Source organism: Babylonia areolata, chromosome 20 (genome assembly GCF_041734735.1).
Source record: "Babylonia areolata isolate BAREFJ2019XMU chromosome 20, ASM4173473v1, whole genome shotgun sequence".
Classification (NCBI taxonomy): Eukaryota; Metazoa; Mollusca; class Gastropoda; order Neogastropoda; family Buccinidae; genus Babylonia; species Babylonia areolata.
The window spans coordinates 8,526,405-8,541,411 of record NC_134895.1 but is presented as its reverse complement, the minus strand read 5'-3'; the positions used below and the strand labels follow the sequence as shown (position 1 = coordinate 8,541,411).

At 39.6% G+C, this 15,007-nt stretch overlaps 1 protein-coding gene across 1 annotated transcript; it reads left to right on the top strand.

Annotated features, from left to right (window-relative positions):
• Positions 1–1,764: 1,764 nt before the first annotated feature.
• On the top strand, positions 1,765–13,908 carry LOC143295009 (uncharacterized). Its single transcript, XM_076606542.1, has 9 exons — positions 1,765–1,805; positions 2,824–2,884; positions 4,315–4,431; positions 4,792–4,941; positions 6,077–6,247; positions 7,132–7,273; positions 8,616–9,629; positions 10,671–10,792; positions 11,720–13,908. Exons 1-9 carry the CDS (start codon positions 1,768–1,770, stop codon positions 11,744–11,746), a joined length of 1,842 nt encoding a protein of 613 aa, XP_076462657.1. The 5' UTR covers positions 1,765–1,767; the 3' UTR covers positions 11,747–13,908.
• The last annotated feature ends 1,099 nt before the right edge of the window (positions 13,909–15,007 follow it).

The window sequence follows — 15,007 nt, the reverse complement described above, 5'->3', positions numbered from 1 at the left end:
ATCCATCACTGAGATACAATTAGACCCACTCAAAACTCCACAAAACTTGGGGACATCGCAAGTGTGTGTGTGTGTGTGTGTGTGAACGTACTCGGCGTCCACTGATGCGTCTCAGTTGTTCAGTTCTGGTTCAGAACCCGATATAATGTACAACTTTAGCGAGGCAGTGGCAAACTGAACGAGAAGGAACGGGATCATTATGCATGTTAATAACATTCTCTGACAGGCACAGTCAGCTGACAGGATACCAGACACGGAACACAACTCCGCTCTTCAAACATGACAACTTGTGACGTGCAGATGATTTAAAGGTGACGTAAACCGGCCTCCCATTCTGACGTCACAGGTGTGAAATCTCTCTCTTTCTCCCTCCCCCCCTCTCTCTCTCTCTTTATTTAATTTTTTTTTTTTTAATATATATAATTCTTTCAGGTCCCCTACATCTTTTTTTTTAGTTTAACGTCTTTCACTGTGTCACTGTCAAGTGATATCAGGCGGGTGAAAACTGATGTGTTTACTGTATGTGCCCTCAGCTTGGGAGATGGGGGAGGGGGTAAATGGGAGAAGGTGGTCACGTGGGGTGACTGAAGTAACAGAGTAGTTGAAAAGGAAGACCGTGAGCTACGAACGGCTGGATTAAAAGTGAATAAAAATGATGAATTATAACAACTATGCCGTGAATACTGTAAACATCTCTATAACATCATGTTATAAAGCAATGATTATGATAACAAAAACGAGATCAATCAAAGGTAGATACCAGTCGGACTTAAAACATTCAACTTGTTTTTAAAAGGTGATAAAGTAATTGATGATTGAATCAAAACATCACCTGAGGATTTTTTTTATTTATTTATTTTTTTTAGATACTTTAAAAAAAACAAAAACTTTTTTTATTATTATTTTATTTTATTTTTTACTGCTGATGTGTTTGGTGGAAACTGGTCGGCTACTTACTGAAAGAATAGTTTTCTTTCAGTGTGTCGCTTTTGGACTGACATTGGACAAGTATGTGATTGACATTCACTTTTTTCCACATAGACTTTTTTTCTTCTTTTTTTTTTCCTTCAAAATTTAGTTCGAAGGGGATTCAAACGGTATCAGTCGCGGATAAATTGAACTTCTAGTTGGTCATGACTGGGAGACAGATGAATCATTCAAGAAAGCCTTGGGGTTGTTTGCTATAACTGGCTTCATACAGTAACGGTAATATTGGCTGTCTGAATTTTTAGCCTGTGTGTGTGTGTGTGTGTGTGTGTGTGTGTGTGTTCGTGCTATTGTCATATTTGGACATTTTGTGACTGATTCTCGAAAACGGGCGATGACTGGTTGTAAACAACAAACAAAGCCAGCTCATGGACTTGTTTATTATCACTGCAATATCATTTTTATTTTGTTTATTAACTATTTATTGACTTCCTTTTTTGTGTGTTGTTATTGCTGGTGTTGTTGTTGTTGTCGTCATGTGTCTCTCCCACGGACTTAATGTGTCCGTGGTCTCCCCCCCCCCCCCCCCCCCCCCCTCAAGCAACCTATCTGAAAATGGGACTTAATTCCCAGTTTGATTGAGTTAGTTCCCGTTGTTATTTAATCTCTAATGCAGTTTCTATTGGTAAATTAAGATTTTACTGAATAACAAATAATATATACACACAGTTTTGAAGTTAGCTAAGGTGTAAATATTTTCTCAATGTATGATTAGCTATTCGCTGCAGTTTTCCCAACCCTTTTGCGCTGTTACTATTTGTTTGGTCTGGAGGCCGTTTTATGGCAGACAACTCAACAGCAACAACAATGGCTGCAAGGTTGATTTCAATTTCTTTTCCGTGACTCTCTTCAGTGTTCTTACTATATTATGTCCGCTGTCATAACTGACAGTTAACTACCTCTTTCATTGCATTTGTATGTATTTGTGAGGGTGCTTGATGTAGGCCTGTTCGCTTTAAAGTCAGTCATTGTCCATTAATCAGACGAGGTCTGAACAGCCTTCCTGCTGAGACTGCTCTCAGCACAACCCTGGAAGGCTTCAAATCCCGAATCTGATTGCCCCCCCCCCCCCCCCCCCCCCCATTTAATCGTGTAACTCAACATAACACGGCATGACTATGACTGTGAGCTAAGCCTTTCTACTCTTTCTTTTTTTATACAGCAGTGCTTGCCTTTACAGAAGATTTTGAATTTATTCCTTTGAGCCTTTCAAGGAAGGAAGTTTCAGAATATGCTGCTTTGTACAAGTTTGTAAAAACCTTGAAATGCAGGGCAAGTTTGATTGACTTGAAGCTGGGCGCCATAGGGTAATTACTGAGTTGTATTCATAGATGGAGAAACGTTTGCCTTTAATTAAAACATTTTTTTCTTATTTATTTTTTGAATTTTTTAACTGAGCTGCTGCTGTGCAATTTTGCTGCTTCCGCACAGAACACAGCAATTTTTTTTTTTTATATAGAACTTTCATAGACATGCATACACTGGCATGAACAAACCTGTATATATATTGAGGTGTAACACACACACAGGCTTGCACATATACATGTAATACGGATACATATATGCACACACACACACACACACACACACACACACACACACACACACACACACACACACACACACACACAGAGAAAACATTTTTAAGAGAGAGAGAAGAATTGAGTCATTGTAACTTTACTTTCAGAGCAATTTAAGTTTGTTTTTCCTTGCATTTAAGTTTGTCCATATATATATATATATATATATATATATATATATATATATATATATAGTATGCAAAACATTTTACCAGTAATGCTGAACATTTTCTGACCATTACTTATTTTGTTTCAGCGGAGCAAATGATTTTTGTGGAAACTGGTGGGGAGGATGGCTGCAAGCTGCAAAAGAGAAGGTCACACACACACACACACACACACACACACACACACACACACATACACACACACATACACACACATACATACATGTATGTGTGCAAACACAGACATGTGCATGCAACACACACACACACACACACACACACACACACTCTCTCTCTCTCTCTCTCTCTCTCTCTCTCTCTCTCTCTCTCACACACACACACACACACACACACACACACACACACTCTCTCTCTCTCTTTCTCTCTCTCTCTCTCACATGCTTTCTCTCTCTCTCACATACATGCACACGCACACAGTGACACACACACACACACACACACACACACACACACACATATATATATTTATATACATATATATATATACACACAGAGTTCATTGTCTCTGAGTATGATTTCTTTTTCTGTTTTGTTTCAAAAGCCAGTGTGTTGCTGGAAAAAGAAAAAGAACAATCTCCCTCTATAATTTATTTGTATTGCTGTGCCGAACACATATACTTTTTAATATACTTTATTGTGCCAAATGTACTTAATTACGTTCCATGTTAAAGGTTGTTTTTTTCTTTTAATCTGGGATTTAAAAAAGAAAACATTCATTGATCATTCCATGCCTCCTTCTCACTCTCAGGGAGCTCTGAGATTATTTAGAGCATAGAAAAGTGTAATGATAATGATCCTTTTATAGCACCTATCCTCAGTGAGAGACCATCTTTAAGCACTTTACAGAGTCGTTTTGCACAACAGGCTGCCTACGTGGGTAGAGTTGATTAACAGCTACCATTGGGTACTCATCATTCATTTATTGTGCCATTCGATCACACACAGACACCCTCACACAGACATGTAACATTTTATGTGTATGATCAGTTTTATTTGTGTAGGCAGCCACTGAGCCATACTCCATTTTCAGGGGCATGCATGCTGGGTGTGTTCTTGTCTCCATAACCCACCGAACGCTGACATGGATCACAGGATCTTTATTGTGTGTGTTTGATCTTCAGCATGCACATGAAGGGGATTCATGCACAAGCAGGTCTGCAGATCTATATGTTGACCTGGAAGATGTCCACCCTTAACCCACCAGGTGTGACTGGGATTGTACTCCTGAAACTTTGCAAGAATCTAGCTCTCTAACCATTTGACCATTGCACCTGTCTATGAACAGGCATCTGGAAGAGTTGTTCTTTTGGTTGAGTGGTTAGTCATTGATGTTTGTTTGCAGTGGAAGAGGGGAGACTATTTTGTTCTTGTTGTTTTATTTGTTTTGTTTTTTTGTGTTTTTTTTGTTGTGTTTTTTTGGGGGGTGTATCTGTGTGTGTGTGTAAGTGCATGTTTTCTTTTTAGAATTAACTCGGATACAGAGATGTACCAGTTACAGAACATTACAGTGATTGATGTGAAGTTTGGCAATCATTGTGGCATAATCCTGGTTTTGACAGAGTACAGCAGCACTCGATATGGTACGCAAGGACCTTGCAGAGTTTGGCTGTACCATGCAGAAGGACACAACTCATGCTGTGGAGGTCACAAGTACCACACTGAAAGAATCTTTGAAGGTGATTATAAAACCAGTCCATTATTTTACTGTACAGTTTGAATAAAAATCTGATGACATTGAGCATCTGATCTGCTGTGATTGATAATCTTATTGCATACTTGTATCACAGTGTAACATTCTTCATACCGAGCACTACGCTACAGTACATTTGCTTCTTAGACAGTAGTTTACTTGTACAAATTTCAGTAAGAAATAATTTATCAACAACAGCAGTAACAAAAAATGACAGGGAAAATGAATATCCCTATGTTAGAACTGAATGTTTATCTCAGCTCTCCTTAGAATTGTGAAGTGAACTGTAATGACAGATGTTGTTTTTTTTATGTGTGTGTTAAATGTGGTGATGTTTGTGCTGCAGGCTGAGAACACATCCACAGCTAAGGACAAGCTGACCAAAGGACTGTCCACGTTCCTGGGGGGAATTTCCAAAGCTCTTGTGGTGCCCCCTGATGATGAGGGACAGATACCTATCACTGCTTCCTCTGCTGAGTTGTATGACAGGGCAACGGTGTGTGGGGGGGTGGGCCAGGTGGTGGGGGGTCAGTGGGTGTTGTTTGGGTGTGTTTGAGTGTGTGTGTGTGTGTGTGTGTGTGTGTTGACTGCTTTTGTGTGTATGTGTGTGTATTCGTGTATAATGATCTGTGTGTTTGTGCTTGCATGCTGGTGTGAAATTTTCTTTTTGGTAGATCTTCTTCTTCTTCATTCATGGGCTGCAACTCCCACATTCACTGGTATGTACACGAGTGGGCTTTTACTTGTATGACCGTTTTTACCCCACCATGTAGGAAGCCATACTCCGTTTTCAGGGGTGTGCATGCTAGGTATGTTCTTGTTTCCATAACCCACCGCATGCTCATACGTATTACAGGATCTTTAAAATGCGTATTTGATCTTCTGCTTGCGTATACACATGAAAGGGGTTCAGGCACTTGCAGGTCTGCACATATCTTGACCTGGGAGATCAGAAAAATCTCCACCCTGTACCCACCAGGCGCCGTTACCGAGATTTGAACTCGGGACCCTCAGATTGAAAGTCCATCACTTTAACCACTCAGCTGTTGGGCCCATCTTTTTTAGTAGATGATTTAAGTGGTGCTCAGTCAAGCAACAGTGTCTTGAAAATACGGCAGAGGAAAGATAATGCTGAATTTTTTAAAATATTTTATGATATCTTCAACACCATCTAGAAATTTTCAAAGATTTTCAGCAGCTTTTGAAGACTGCCAGGTATTTCAATTACAAAATTTAGTTAAGTTCATATTGAAACAGAGCTATAAAAATAGATCCTTAATATGGAAGACTTTTAAGGTGTATAATATGCATTGTTATCAGGCCTTTTTTTTTTTTAAATTACTAAATGCTATCAGCTTGCAGGCTTACAATCATTTTTTTTGTTTTTGAACAGCATGTACGATTGTTACTCTGTCATAGACCTTCCAGTTGTTTCAGATATTTTTGTTTCATTCAACAGAATTTTCTTACTTAAAATTTTTTTTTTTTATAGGTATTACTGCAGTCTGATTATTACAACAACAACAACAAAACTAAAAAATTTAAGTTGTTTATGTATTTGATTTCTTGTTCCTCACCTTTATCTAGCTATGTGAATGGATTCATCTGCATTTTTGTGTGTATCTTGGCAGGCACGGCTTCATGCAGTTCAAGTGGATCCGGACACCTACCTGCAAGAGCCAGACGGCCCTCAAGAACAGTACAGCCGATGGTGTGAGACTTTTGACCCAGACAGTGTAAAGGGAGAGATTTCAGAGCTCCTGGTATCCAAGGCAGAAGTGCGAGGCCTTTACACAAAGTTGGTACGTTGGCCAGTGTATGGGTTTTGAAATCAGAGTCAAAGGTAGATGGTTTGGTGAAGATACTGTGCTTAAAACTGATGTATTTGTTGTGAATTTACTGCAATGCTCAAACTGTATGGTTTGTGGTTGAGACAGGTGTGATTCAACTGTGTGTGTTGAGTTCTGGTAGGCCATACAGGAAAATATTTAGTTTTACATTGTAAAAATATGTCAAAATGAAAAGAAAACTTTTTAAGAAGGCACACAGAGTTATGTGTTGTCTGTAATGATGTGCTTGCAGTTGAAGATTGACTGTAGAATATTTAATTAAAAGCCACTCTATAACCAGATTATGAAACTGTACTTAAAGCTGTAGGTTTGATTTGATATTATGCTGAACCGCATTCAAGACTTGTTTGGTTGTATGAAACTGTAGTGATCTGGTAAACACTGAAATCTGAAATGATCTTTGAATAGAAGTTGCAAATTGGGGGGGAAAAATGTGGGGGCACATGATATCTAGATAAAGCTTGAAAAATATCTTCTTCTTTTTTTTTTTTTTGATTACACATACTTTACAAATTTCTTTTTTTTAAAATTCTGATATGAATTGTTGCAAACATCCAAATTCATAGGAAATACCCCCCCCCCCCCCCCCAAAAAAAAAAAAAAAAAAAAAAAATTCTAAAAATAAAAGCGAAACCAAGTAAAAGAAAAAGAAAAAAAAAAGAAGAAAAGAAAACGGGAAACAAAAAGAAAAAAAAAGTGAACGATAAATAAATGAATAAGTAAAAAAAGAAAATTTAAAAAAAAATCAATTAAAAAAAGCCAAGTCATTGCTGCTTTTTTTAATTTCTCAGTTGTATGACGTTTTATCAGTTCAGCAAGGCATTGTTACTGCACAGGTGCCGTCCCGTGTGTCCCATGTGGACTTCTGGCGACATTACTTTTACAAGCGGCACCAGATGGACCTGGACCAAGCACGCAAAGAGGCCCTCATGAAACGCGCCGAGCGATCCAGGGCAGACAGCTCCATCAGCTGGGAAGGTGGGGGGTAGGGAAGAGGGATGATGATGATGGTGTTGATAATGGTGACAGTGATGATGATGATGGTGTTGATAATGGTGACGGTGATGATGATCATGGTGGTGATAGTGGTGACAGTAAATAATGATGATGGTGTTGATAATTGATAGTGACAGTGATGATGATGATGTTCACAGTGGTGACAGTGGTGACAATGATGGTGTTCACAATGGTGACAGTGAATGATGATGATGGTGTTGATAATGGTGACAGCAAAAAGGTGATGGTGTTGATAATTGATTGTGACAATTATGGTGGTGTTGATAATGGTGACAGTGATGATAATGATGGTGTTGACTGTGGTGACAGTGGATATAGATGATGGTGCTGATAATTGATATTGACAGTGATGATGATGATGGTGTTGATAACGGTGACAGTGAATAACGATGATGGTGTTGATAATTAATATTGACAGTGATGATGATGATGGTGTTGATAACGGTGACAGGAATGTTGGTGATGGTGTTGATAATGATTATGATGATGGTGGTGTTGATAATGGGGACAACAGTGATGATGATGGTGTTGATAATGATGACATTGATGATGATGATTGTGACAGTGATGTTTATGGTGTTGATAATGATGGCAATGATGGTGTTGATAAAGACAACAGTGATAATGTGATGATGGTGTTGATAATGCTGACAGTGATGATGATGGTGTTGATAATGATGGCAATGATGTTTATGGTGTTGATAAAGACAACAGTGATAATGTGATGATGGTGTTGATAATGCTGACAGTGATGATGATGGTGTTGATGTTGATAATAGTGATGACCATGTTCATAATGTCATATCCCCATATTTGCAACATGAACTTATTAGTTGCATAATGAATATTATGATGGATTAATGATAATGTCATTGACTTTTTGCTGGATGGATTTTGATAGCTGCTGTTCAGTTGATATTGGGTACCTTGGTGTGAAGCTTGGGGTGTGTATGTGTGTGTATTTGTGCACTTGTGTTCACATGTATGTGCCCATTGATGTGTATACGCACACTGGTATGTGTATGACATTGATGTATTTGCATACTTGACATTTTGCCCTCATATATTAAAACATGAAAGAAAATGATGTTTAAGTGTTACTGTTTATAAACGATATGAAAATGCTAATATGCATAATATGTATAATATGCTTAATTCTCTTTTTCTTTTGTCTTCACTTGCAATGACTCCATCTCTTTCACTTTTTCAGTATGTGCTTGCGTGTATATGTTAGGGTGTGTGGGCATAATTATGTATGTGTATTGATGCACAGGCACATGAATCTGTCTTTCTCCCTTTCCAGATGATTGGAGTGGTGATGAAGCGATGGAAGACAGTGGCAGCGACTGGGAGAAACTCCCCAGACCCACCCAGAAGGACCAGTCTCCGGGCCCAGCCGTGTCTGTGGGCCTTGTGGCACCTGCAGCACAGGCCAGCCCTGAACCACCACCATCACAACAAACAACAACACCGTCTGGACATGCTGCTCAGTCTGGCCAGGAGCCGCCCCACACACCAGCTGCTGGTGCTCCTCAGGACAACTTCCACGACATCGCATTGCAACCAGCAACGTCTCATGTTTCTGTATCGTCAGAGCAGCCGAGCGCAGCATTTGTGAACCTACACCCTCAAGCTGGGGAACCTTTGTCAGCATTGCTTCAGGAGATTTCAGATCACTCCTCTCCTCAGCAGAAGAGGGAGGAGAACAGCTGTTTTTCGTCAGGTGCTAGCAAGGCTGGACAGACTTCTGAAGGTCACCACACTGGTGATGTGATGCCAGCAGATCCAGGTGCTTTCCCTGAAGGGGCTTCATCGCTGCCGGGACATGATGACAGGAAACAGACTCTAAATGTGCAGGCAGAAAATGAGGCAGTGGGGCCAGTGAGCGACCAGGTGGAACCTGTGAGTGGTCAGATGGGGCGTGTGAGATGCCAAGAGGACCAGACAAGCAGTGGAGATGAGCCAGTGAGCAGCCAGCTTGAATCGATGAGCAGCCAGGCAGAACCAGAGAGAAATGATGCGGAGCCAGCCTCCGGCCAGGATGAACCGACAGCCAACCAGGATGAACCAGCAACCAGCCAGCATGAACCAGCAACCAACCGTGATGAGCCAGCAACCAGGCAGGCACAAGCTGTGGCAGAAGTGGCCAGCAGTGCCATCCCAGGTCAAAGTGAGGCAGCAGTGCTGTCAGTCACACAGCCTGTACAGCCTGACCCCCAGGGTGCTGATGACCAGGGATCCATGTCGGGGACAGCCCACCGTCAGGAAGGGGCTGTGTCGACTGACCAGTCTGTTGCTCCTGATGACAAGTCACACGGTAAGTGCTCAAGTGTTGTATAAATGTAACTGATGGCAAGTATCACTTCATTTATGATTGCCCAGCATGTCCGAACTAAAGAATATAGTTTCTGCAAGCACAATACTTTCAGTAAAATCATTATATTTTGTAATTTAGTTTCTGTGATAGCTGAAACGAATTTTTTAAACACTGTGGAGTTATGTTGTTTTTTTTTGCACTTCAGTGTTATTGAGTTTCAACTCTTTACTGATTTAGATTTTGGAGTGAACTTTTCCTTATAGAGTGCTATATACTTAAGTTGTTTTGGCAACTCCCATTTTCATGGGGCTGGTTTTGCATGTTGGGTATTTTTGTGTTACCTTACCCTGTGGTTTAGCATAATGAAGTTAATTAACTTAATGCTGACATGAATTACACTTCAAGATGTTTTATTTATATATTTCAATCTTCTGCATACAAAGGTGGCTCAGGCACTGCAAAAATCTGTACTTCTGTTGGACATGAGAAATAAGAAAAGTCTCCCTCTCTTCGTCCATGATTATAACTCAGAAACTTTGACAGCAGTCCTAAATGCCATGGACGCTATTCACTGCACTGTCAAGCTATCATTGAGCTGTTTACAACCAATCTTTCTTGGTTTCTTCTTCATCTGCATCTTTATTTCATTTGTTAATTTTCTCACATAGCATAGACCAACAAAAGAGGCATGGTGGCAGTCAGGCATTGGATCCCTGATCCTGTGATCAGGGTTTGGTGCCCCATTTTAGCATGGTGTTGTGTCCAAGGGAAAGGAACTTCTCTCCGATTTTCCTCAATCCACACAGGCGTGAATAGGTACCTGGCTTTGGTTGGGAAAGGTTAAGATTATGGCAGAAGGAGAGGATTGGGCTCTGCCTTCCAATGTCACACTATAGACTCAGTGGATAGTAAATCACTGGCCAGATGGTTGTAAAAAGCTAAGAGACTGTTAAAACTTTATAAATCACCGAGCAGTAAAAAGCAGCCCAGGAGGAAACAGAGTTGAAGTGTTCACTGTGGACTGCTCTGTGTGGTGGCCAGAGGCAGCATCTCCTGCCCTGGATGATGACTGGGATGAGGACCTGGACCTGGAGCTGACAGAGGACGACATGAAGGCCGCCGAGCAGCTGGCCAAGACACTGGGAGAGAATGTCAACCTGGAGGTAAGTGCCGTCCATGTTTTCCTTGGGATCAGGATTCCTGTAGCCAGGAAACTTTTTGGAAGGTTTGTGAAGAAATTCAGTTAGTATTTTCTAGGTCTTTGAAAGCTTTGTAGATTTTTTTTGTTTTCAGGTTTTTGGTTGTTGGTTTGTTTGTTTTTTGCATAGAGTACAACATGTGTAACATGTGAAAAAGAAAAGAAAAAAGAGCACAACTTTATCAGGTTTGAGCAGAAAAAGATTAGGAATTTTTATTGATGAGCAGTACAATGATAATGTTATAGCTTTTGAAAAGATACTCATGGTGCATGTTTAATTTTTTTTTTTAGATTAAGAAAGAAGAAAGAAATGATAACAGGAGAGAATACCTGACGATAAAATGGCCAATTATTACTCTTTGCAGCTATGATATCAATTGCATGAAGAATTTTGGAGATGTGATACAACTGTAGCAGTTGGGAATAAAAGTATATGAAAAAGATCAAACTGGTTTGAACAAGTTTGGGAATTTGAAAGTGAAAATTTTGTATGAATCCGGTTTATTGTCTTTCTGCATCTATGGATGGTTTTGTGGAAATATATTTATTTGTATATGAGAGAGAGAGAGAGAGAGAGAGAGAGAGAGGTGGTATTGGCTGTTCCATAACTTTTTGAAATAACAATTATCATTATTGAAACATTTTCTCTATGGAGAACAATGATAGAAATAGGAGGTCATTGGCAGAGGTTAAAGTGTTTCCCTCCCATTTTAGAATTTTGTGTTTCCGTATGTACATTTACTCACCTTGACAGTAAAATGAAATATATGAAAAAAAGGAAAATGTTCAGTGACATTAATCCTTGGCAACAAAGGAACACCTCCTTTAAATCTGGTCTTCATGTTCAAATACTGTGTTCTTTTTCTTTCATGACTGACTTGTTTTGTTTCAGGAAGATGACTGGGAAAACTGGGAGTGAGAGGAATTCATCGTGATGAATGATCATTTCTCTTTTTTGTCATCGTTTATGGTGGGATGTTGTTGTGATATATGAGACTGCAAATGCTTTTGTCAAAGAACTGTATCATCATTTATGGTGTTTACCTAACTTGAGATCTAATCTGGGTATGTTTCTGTAAAGATACATCATGCTATTTGTAAATAGAAAAAAGGGACTGCTGGTTTTGATTTGTTTTTCATTGTTTCAGTGTTGTGGCACTTTGCAGATGCTGTCTGCATGGAGCTCATAATTGCTTTTTGCACTGTGGTTAGTTTAAACTGGATGAAAATCTAATGGAATATGTTACCAAGCTGCCTGTGTTTCGACAGAAAGTTGACAACTGTAATATTGTTGCTGCTTTCCACCTCCTGTACTTCATTCATTGTCCATCCCATCTCTCCACTTTTCTCCCATGCTGTTCATTCTGGTTGCCCACACTGATGTCATGATTTCTCTGTTATCTCCCATGTCCATGGTTCTTGATGGCTTCATTGTTTGTTGGAACGGTAAGTTGCTGTTTGTTAGAAAACCAAAAAAGTGTGTTTGAATGTAAAGTTGCTGTTTGTCAGAAAATCAAACAAACAACAAACTGATCAAAACCTAATCTTATGCACTGATGCAGCGATTCTCTCTTGTATCAGCTCCTTGTCTGGTGAAGTGAAATTAATGACTGAATGAGAGGTAATGTGAAACGGAATACTTTTATATGGAGAAAGCTGACGTGTAATGAAAGACAAGAAAAATAGTCTATAGTGAATAGCTCCAAAGGGGTCTCAGCTTTTCCCTAGGTACTCCAGAAGGCAGATGCTTTGTTGGATTGCAGTCAAAGTGATGGCTGTTTCATCTGGGGAGCAGACTTGCCTACCCTAAAATATAATATTAGACTTGAGTACAAGTCAACAAAAATTTGTGACATCACATCCATTTTGCTTCAATGTGTCAGGTATTTAACTTGTTTGGAACGGCCAGTCTTTTTCCCTTCTTTTCCCCAATAGAGACCCTATCTGATGTCCAGTGAGTGTCTGTATGGCCCCAGCCTGTAGCTTTCTTCACTTGAAATGTGGTGTTCCCTGTTTTCATCCACCTCTTTAGTGTGAGAAACTTCTGCTTGTAAGACGTCAGTGATGTTAACAGCTGTGAAACACTATCATCATCACCTTTTTTGTCATTTGTACAGAGAGAGTTAAAGGGGGGCGGGGGAATAGACTTTCCTGCAAGAGGCTCTTGAGGTTTGTTCTGTTTTCATGTGTTTAGCAAGAGCTGCAATGAACATTTTCCTGTTCTTATTCTTTTCAAATTTTTTTTCTCATAAAGCAGCCAAAATTTAATTAAGTTGTCACAGTAATTCATCTCCAACGGTCATGTATAGCTGCTGATCCCCCTCTGCACCCCCACCTCAGTGTTTCTCACATTTTAGTTTATAAATAGATGGTTGAAGTGCATTAATTAGGACTAGTTTTGAGTTTCCCCATTGTCATTATCCAAAGGACTGCTTTGACTTTGGGCAGATCATATGGTAGTGACAGTGTGGTGAGTGGAGTCAGGAAGGGAAACAGGGTGGCATGGTGTGTCTTTTTGTGTGTGTGCATCTTGAGTATGTGTTTTGCAAATGCGATGTATGTGAGGATGTATGTGCTGCAGACTGAAGTATAATTTTACATTTAACTACACATTTTTTCAATACAGACTATTTATGTATGTACATATAATGCTACATACATACATGTGTGTGTAACCCATATCAGACGAAAAACTCAAGTTTTCAATTTTTCTGGATGTTTACTATCAAGTTATATATTAATTAAACTGTGTACTTTGGGGTGAAAAATTTCAGGATTTCTGTGATAAAACTATGCTGAACATATGCGGTGCTGCCTTGATTTAACACTGGGAGTTTTCACAACCAGTGTATTTGCTTGGTAATTTAGTGTTGTTGCATTCTTCGGTGGGGGGTTCAAACGAGCATTTGTTCTTGAACCAGGCCCTTGAATTGAGGTTGTACTTTCATCGTGTTAATTGTAATGCATAAAGGGTACATGCTGGTGAGGACTTCACTGATTGTACATTAACCTGCACTTAATTTGGAGGGAAGAAAGAAATGTATGGATTTCACAGGAATAAATAAAGGTGCAAAACAAAGACTGTCCTGTGGGATGTGATTTGATGAGCTGTCAAACAGTGGGATTCCTTATTAAAGTTAATTCCTTTAAGAGGTGCATTAAATCTGGATGATCACAACTGTGATTGATATCTCATACAAATGCGCATGATGACTTACGCACAAAAAGGTCACAAGATTCTTCAATGAAAACATTGATGGTGACTTACATGTTTTGGTCATGGTTTTTGTAACACTGGTGACTGACCTGTGCACAGACTACCTCCTTGAGCTGTAAAGTCTATCTAGAGTCAGGGTCAGAAGCTAGAGCTCTAATTTTGATCTTCATCGTTGAGACAATTGTTTGAGTTGAATACGCACATATGTGTGTGAAGTGATCAGCATGAAATCAATGCCAGTATGCTCTTAGTGAATGAAACCACAAAAGTATTATAAAAACAAAAATGTCACCATGCCACATACATGGTTTTCAAGTGCATGTGATGACAGCGCAAACAATAGTTTCCCTGACATTGTATCGGATATCACACTTACAATTTATGTTCCCGTTTTCCACCATTTTCAATATGTCAAAATGCTGGCCTGTCCCAAGCACAGACTGCCACTGCTTTGTGTTGAACTGTCCTCTCCTCCTCCCACCCCCTGTCCCTCTTCTGGCCACCTCAGTCACCCCCACTCCCGACCAACCTCACCATGACAGCCAGCTGGTCAGCATTGCCCACAGCCCTGACACTAATTGCATGCACCCATCAATTTTCAGTTGGAAAGACAAGTCATCTTGGAGATCATTATCATTTGGAGGGAAAGATGTGTGATGTATCATAATAAGTATTAGTATTTACACAACTGTCATGTTCACAAACACTCCTCTCACACCTATTCTCACACACCACACAGCTGTGGTAAACACTGTCCAACTCCAAGTCTCACTCAAGTCAAAACAGCAACTCAGTCTCAGACACAATGGAATTTACTTGCCAAAAAAAAAAATCAAAAAAAAATCAGCATAATCAAAATATGGACAAGTTGACTAGTAATATCTTGCGTCAGAAAAAGCCATGCATTAACCGGAGCACATAATTAGTACATGCAGTTTTTTTTTCCATGTAAACTACAAAACA

Bases quoted from the DNA above. Each gene is read 5' to 3' on its own strand.
- LOC143295009 (XM_076606542.1), top strand. From the start codon at position 1,768: ATGGCAGACAACTCAACAGCAACAACAATGGCTGCAAG. The intron at 4,942-6,076 runs GTGTGTGGGGGG...GTATCTTGGCAG, and splicing joins AGTTGTATGACAGGGCAACG to GCACGGCTTCATGCAGTTCA. The intron at 9,630-10,670 runs GTAAGTGCTCAA...TGTGGTGGCCAG, and splicing joins TCCTGATGACAAGTCACACG to AGGCAGCATCTCCTGCCCTG.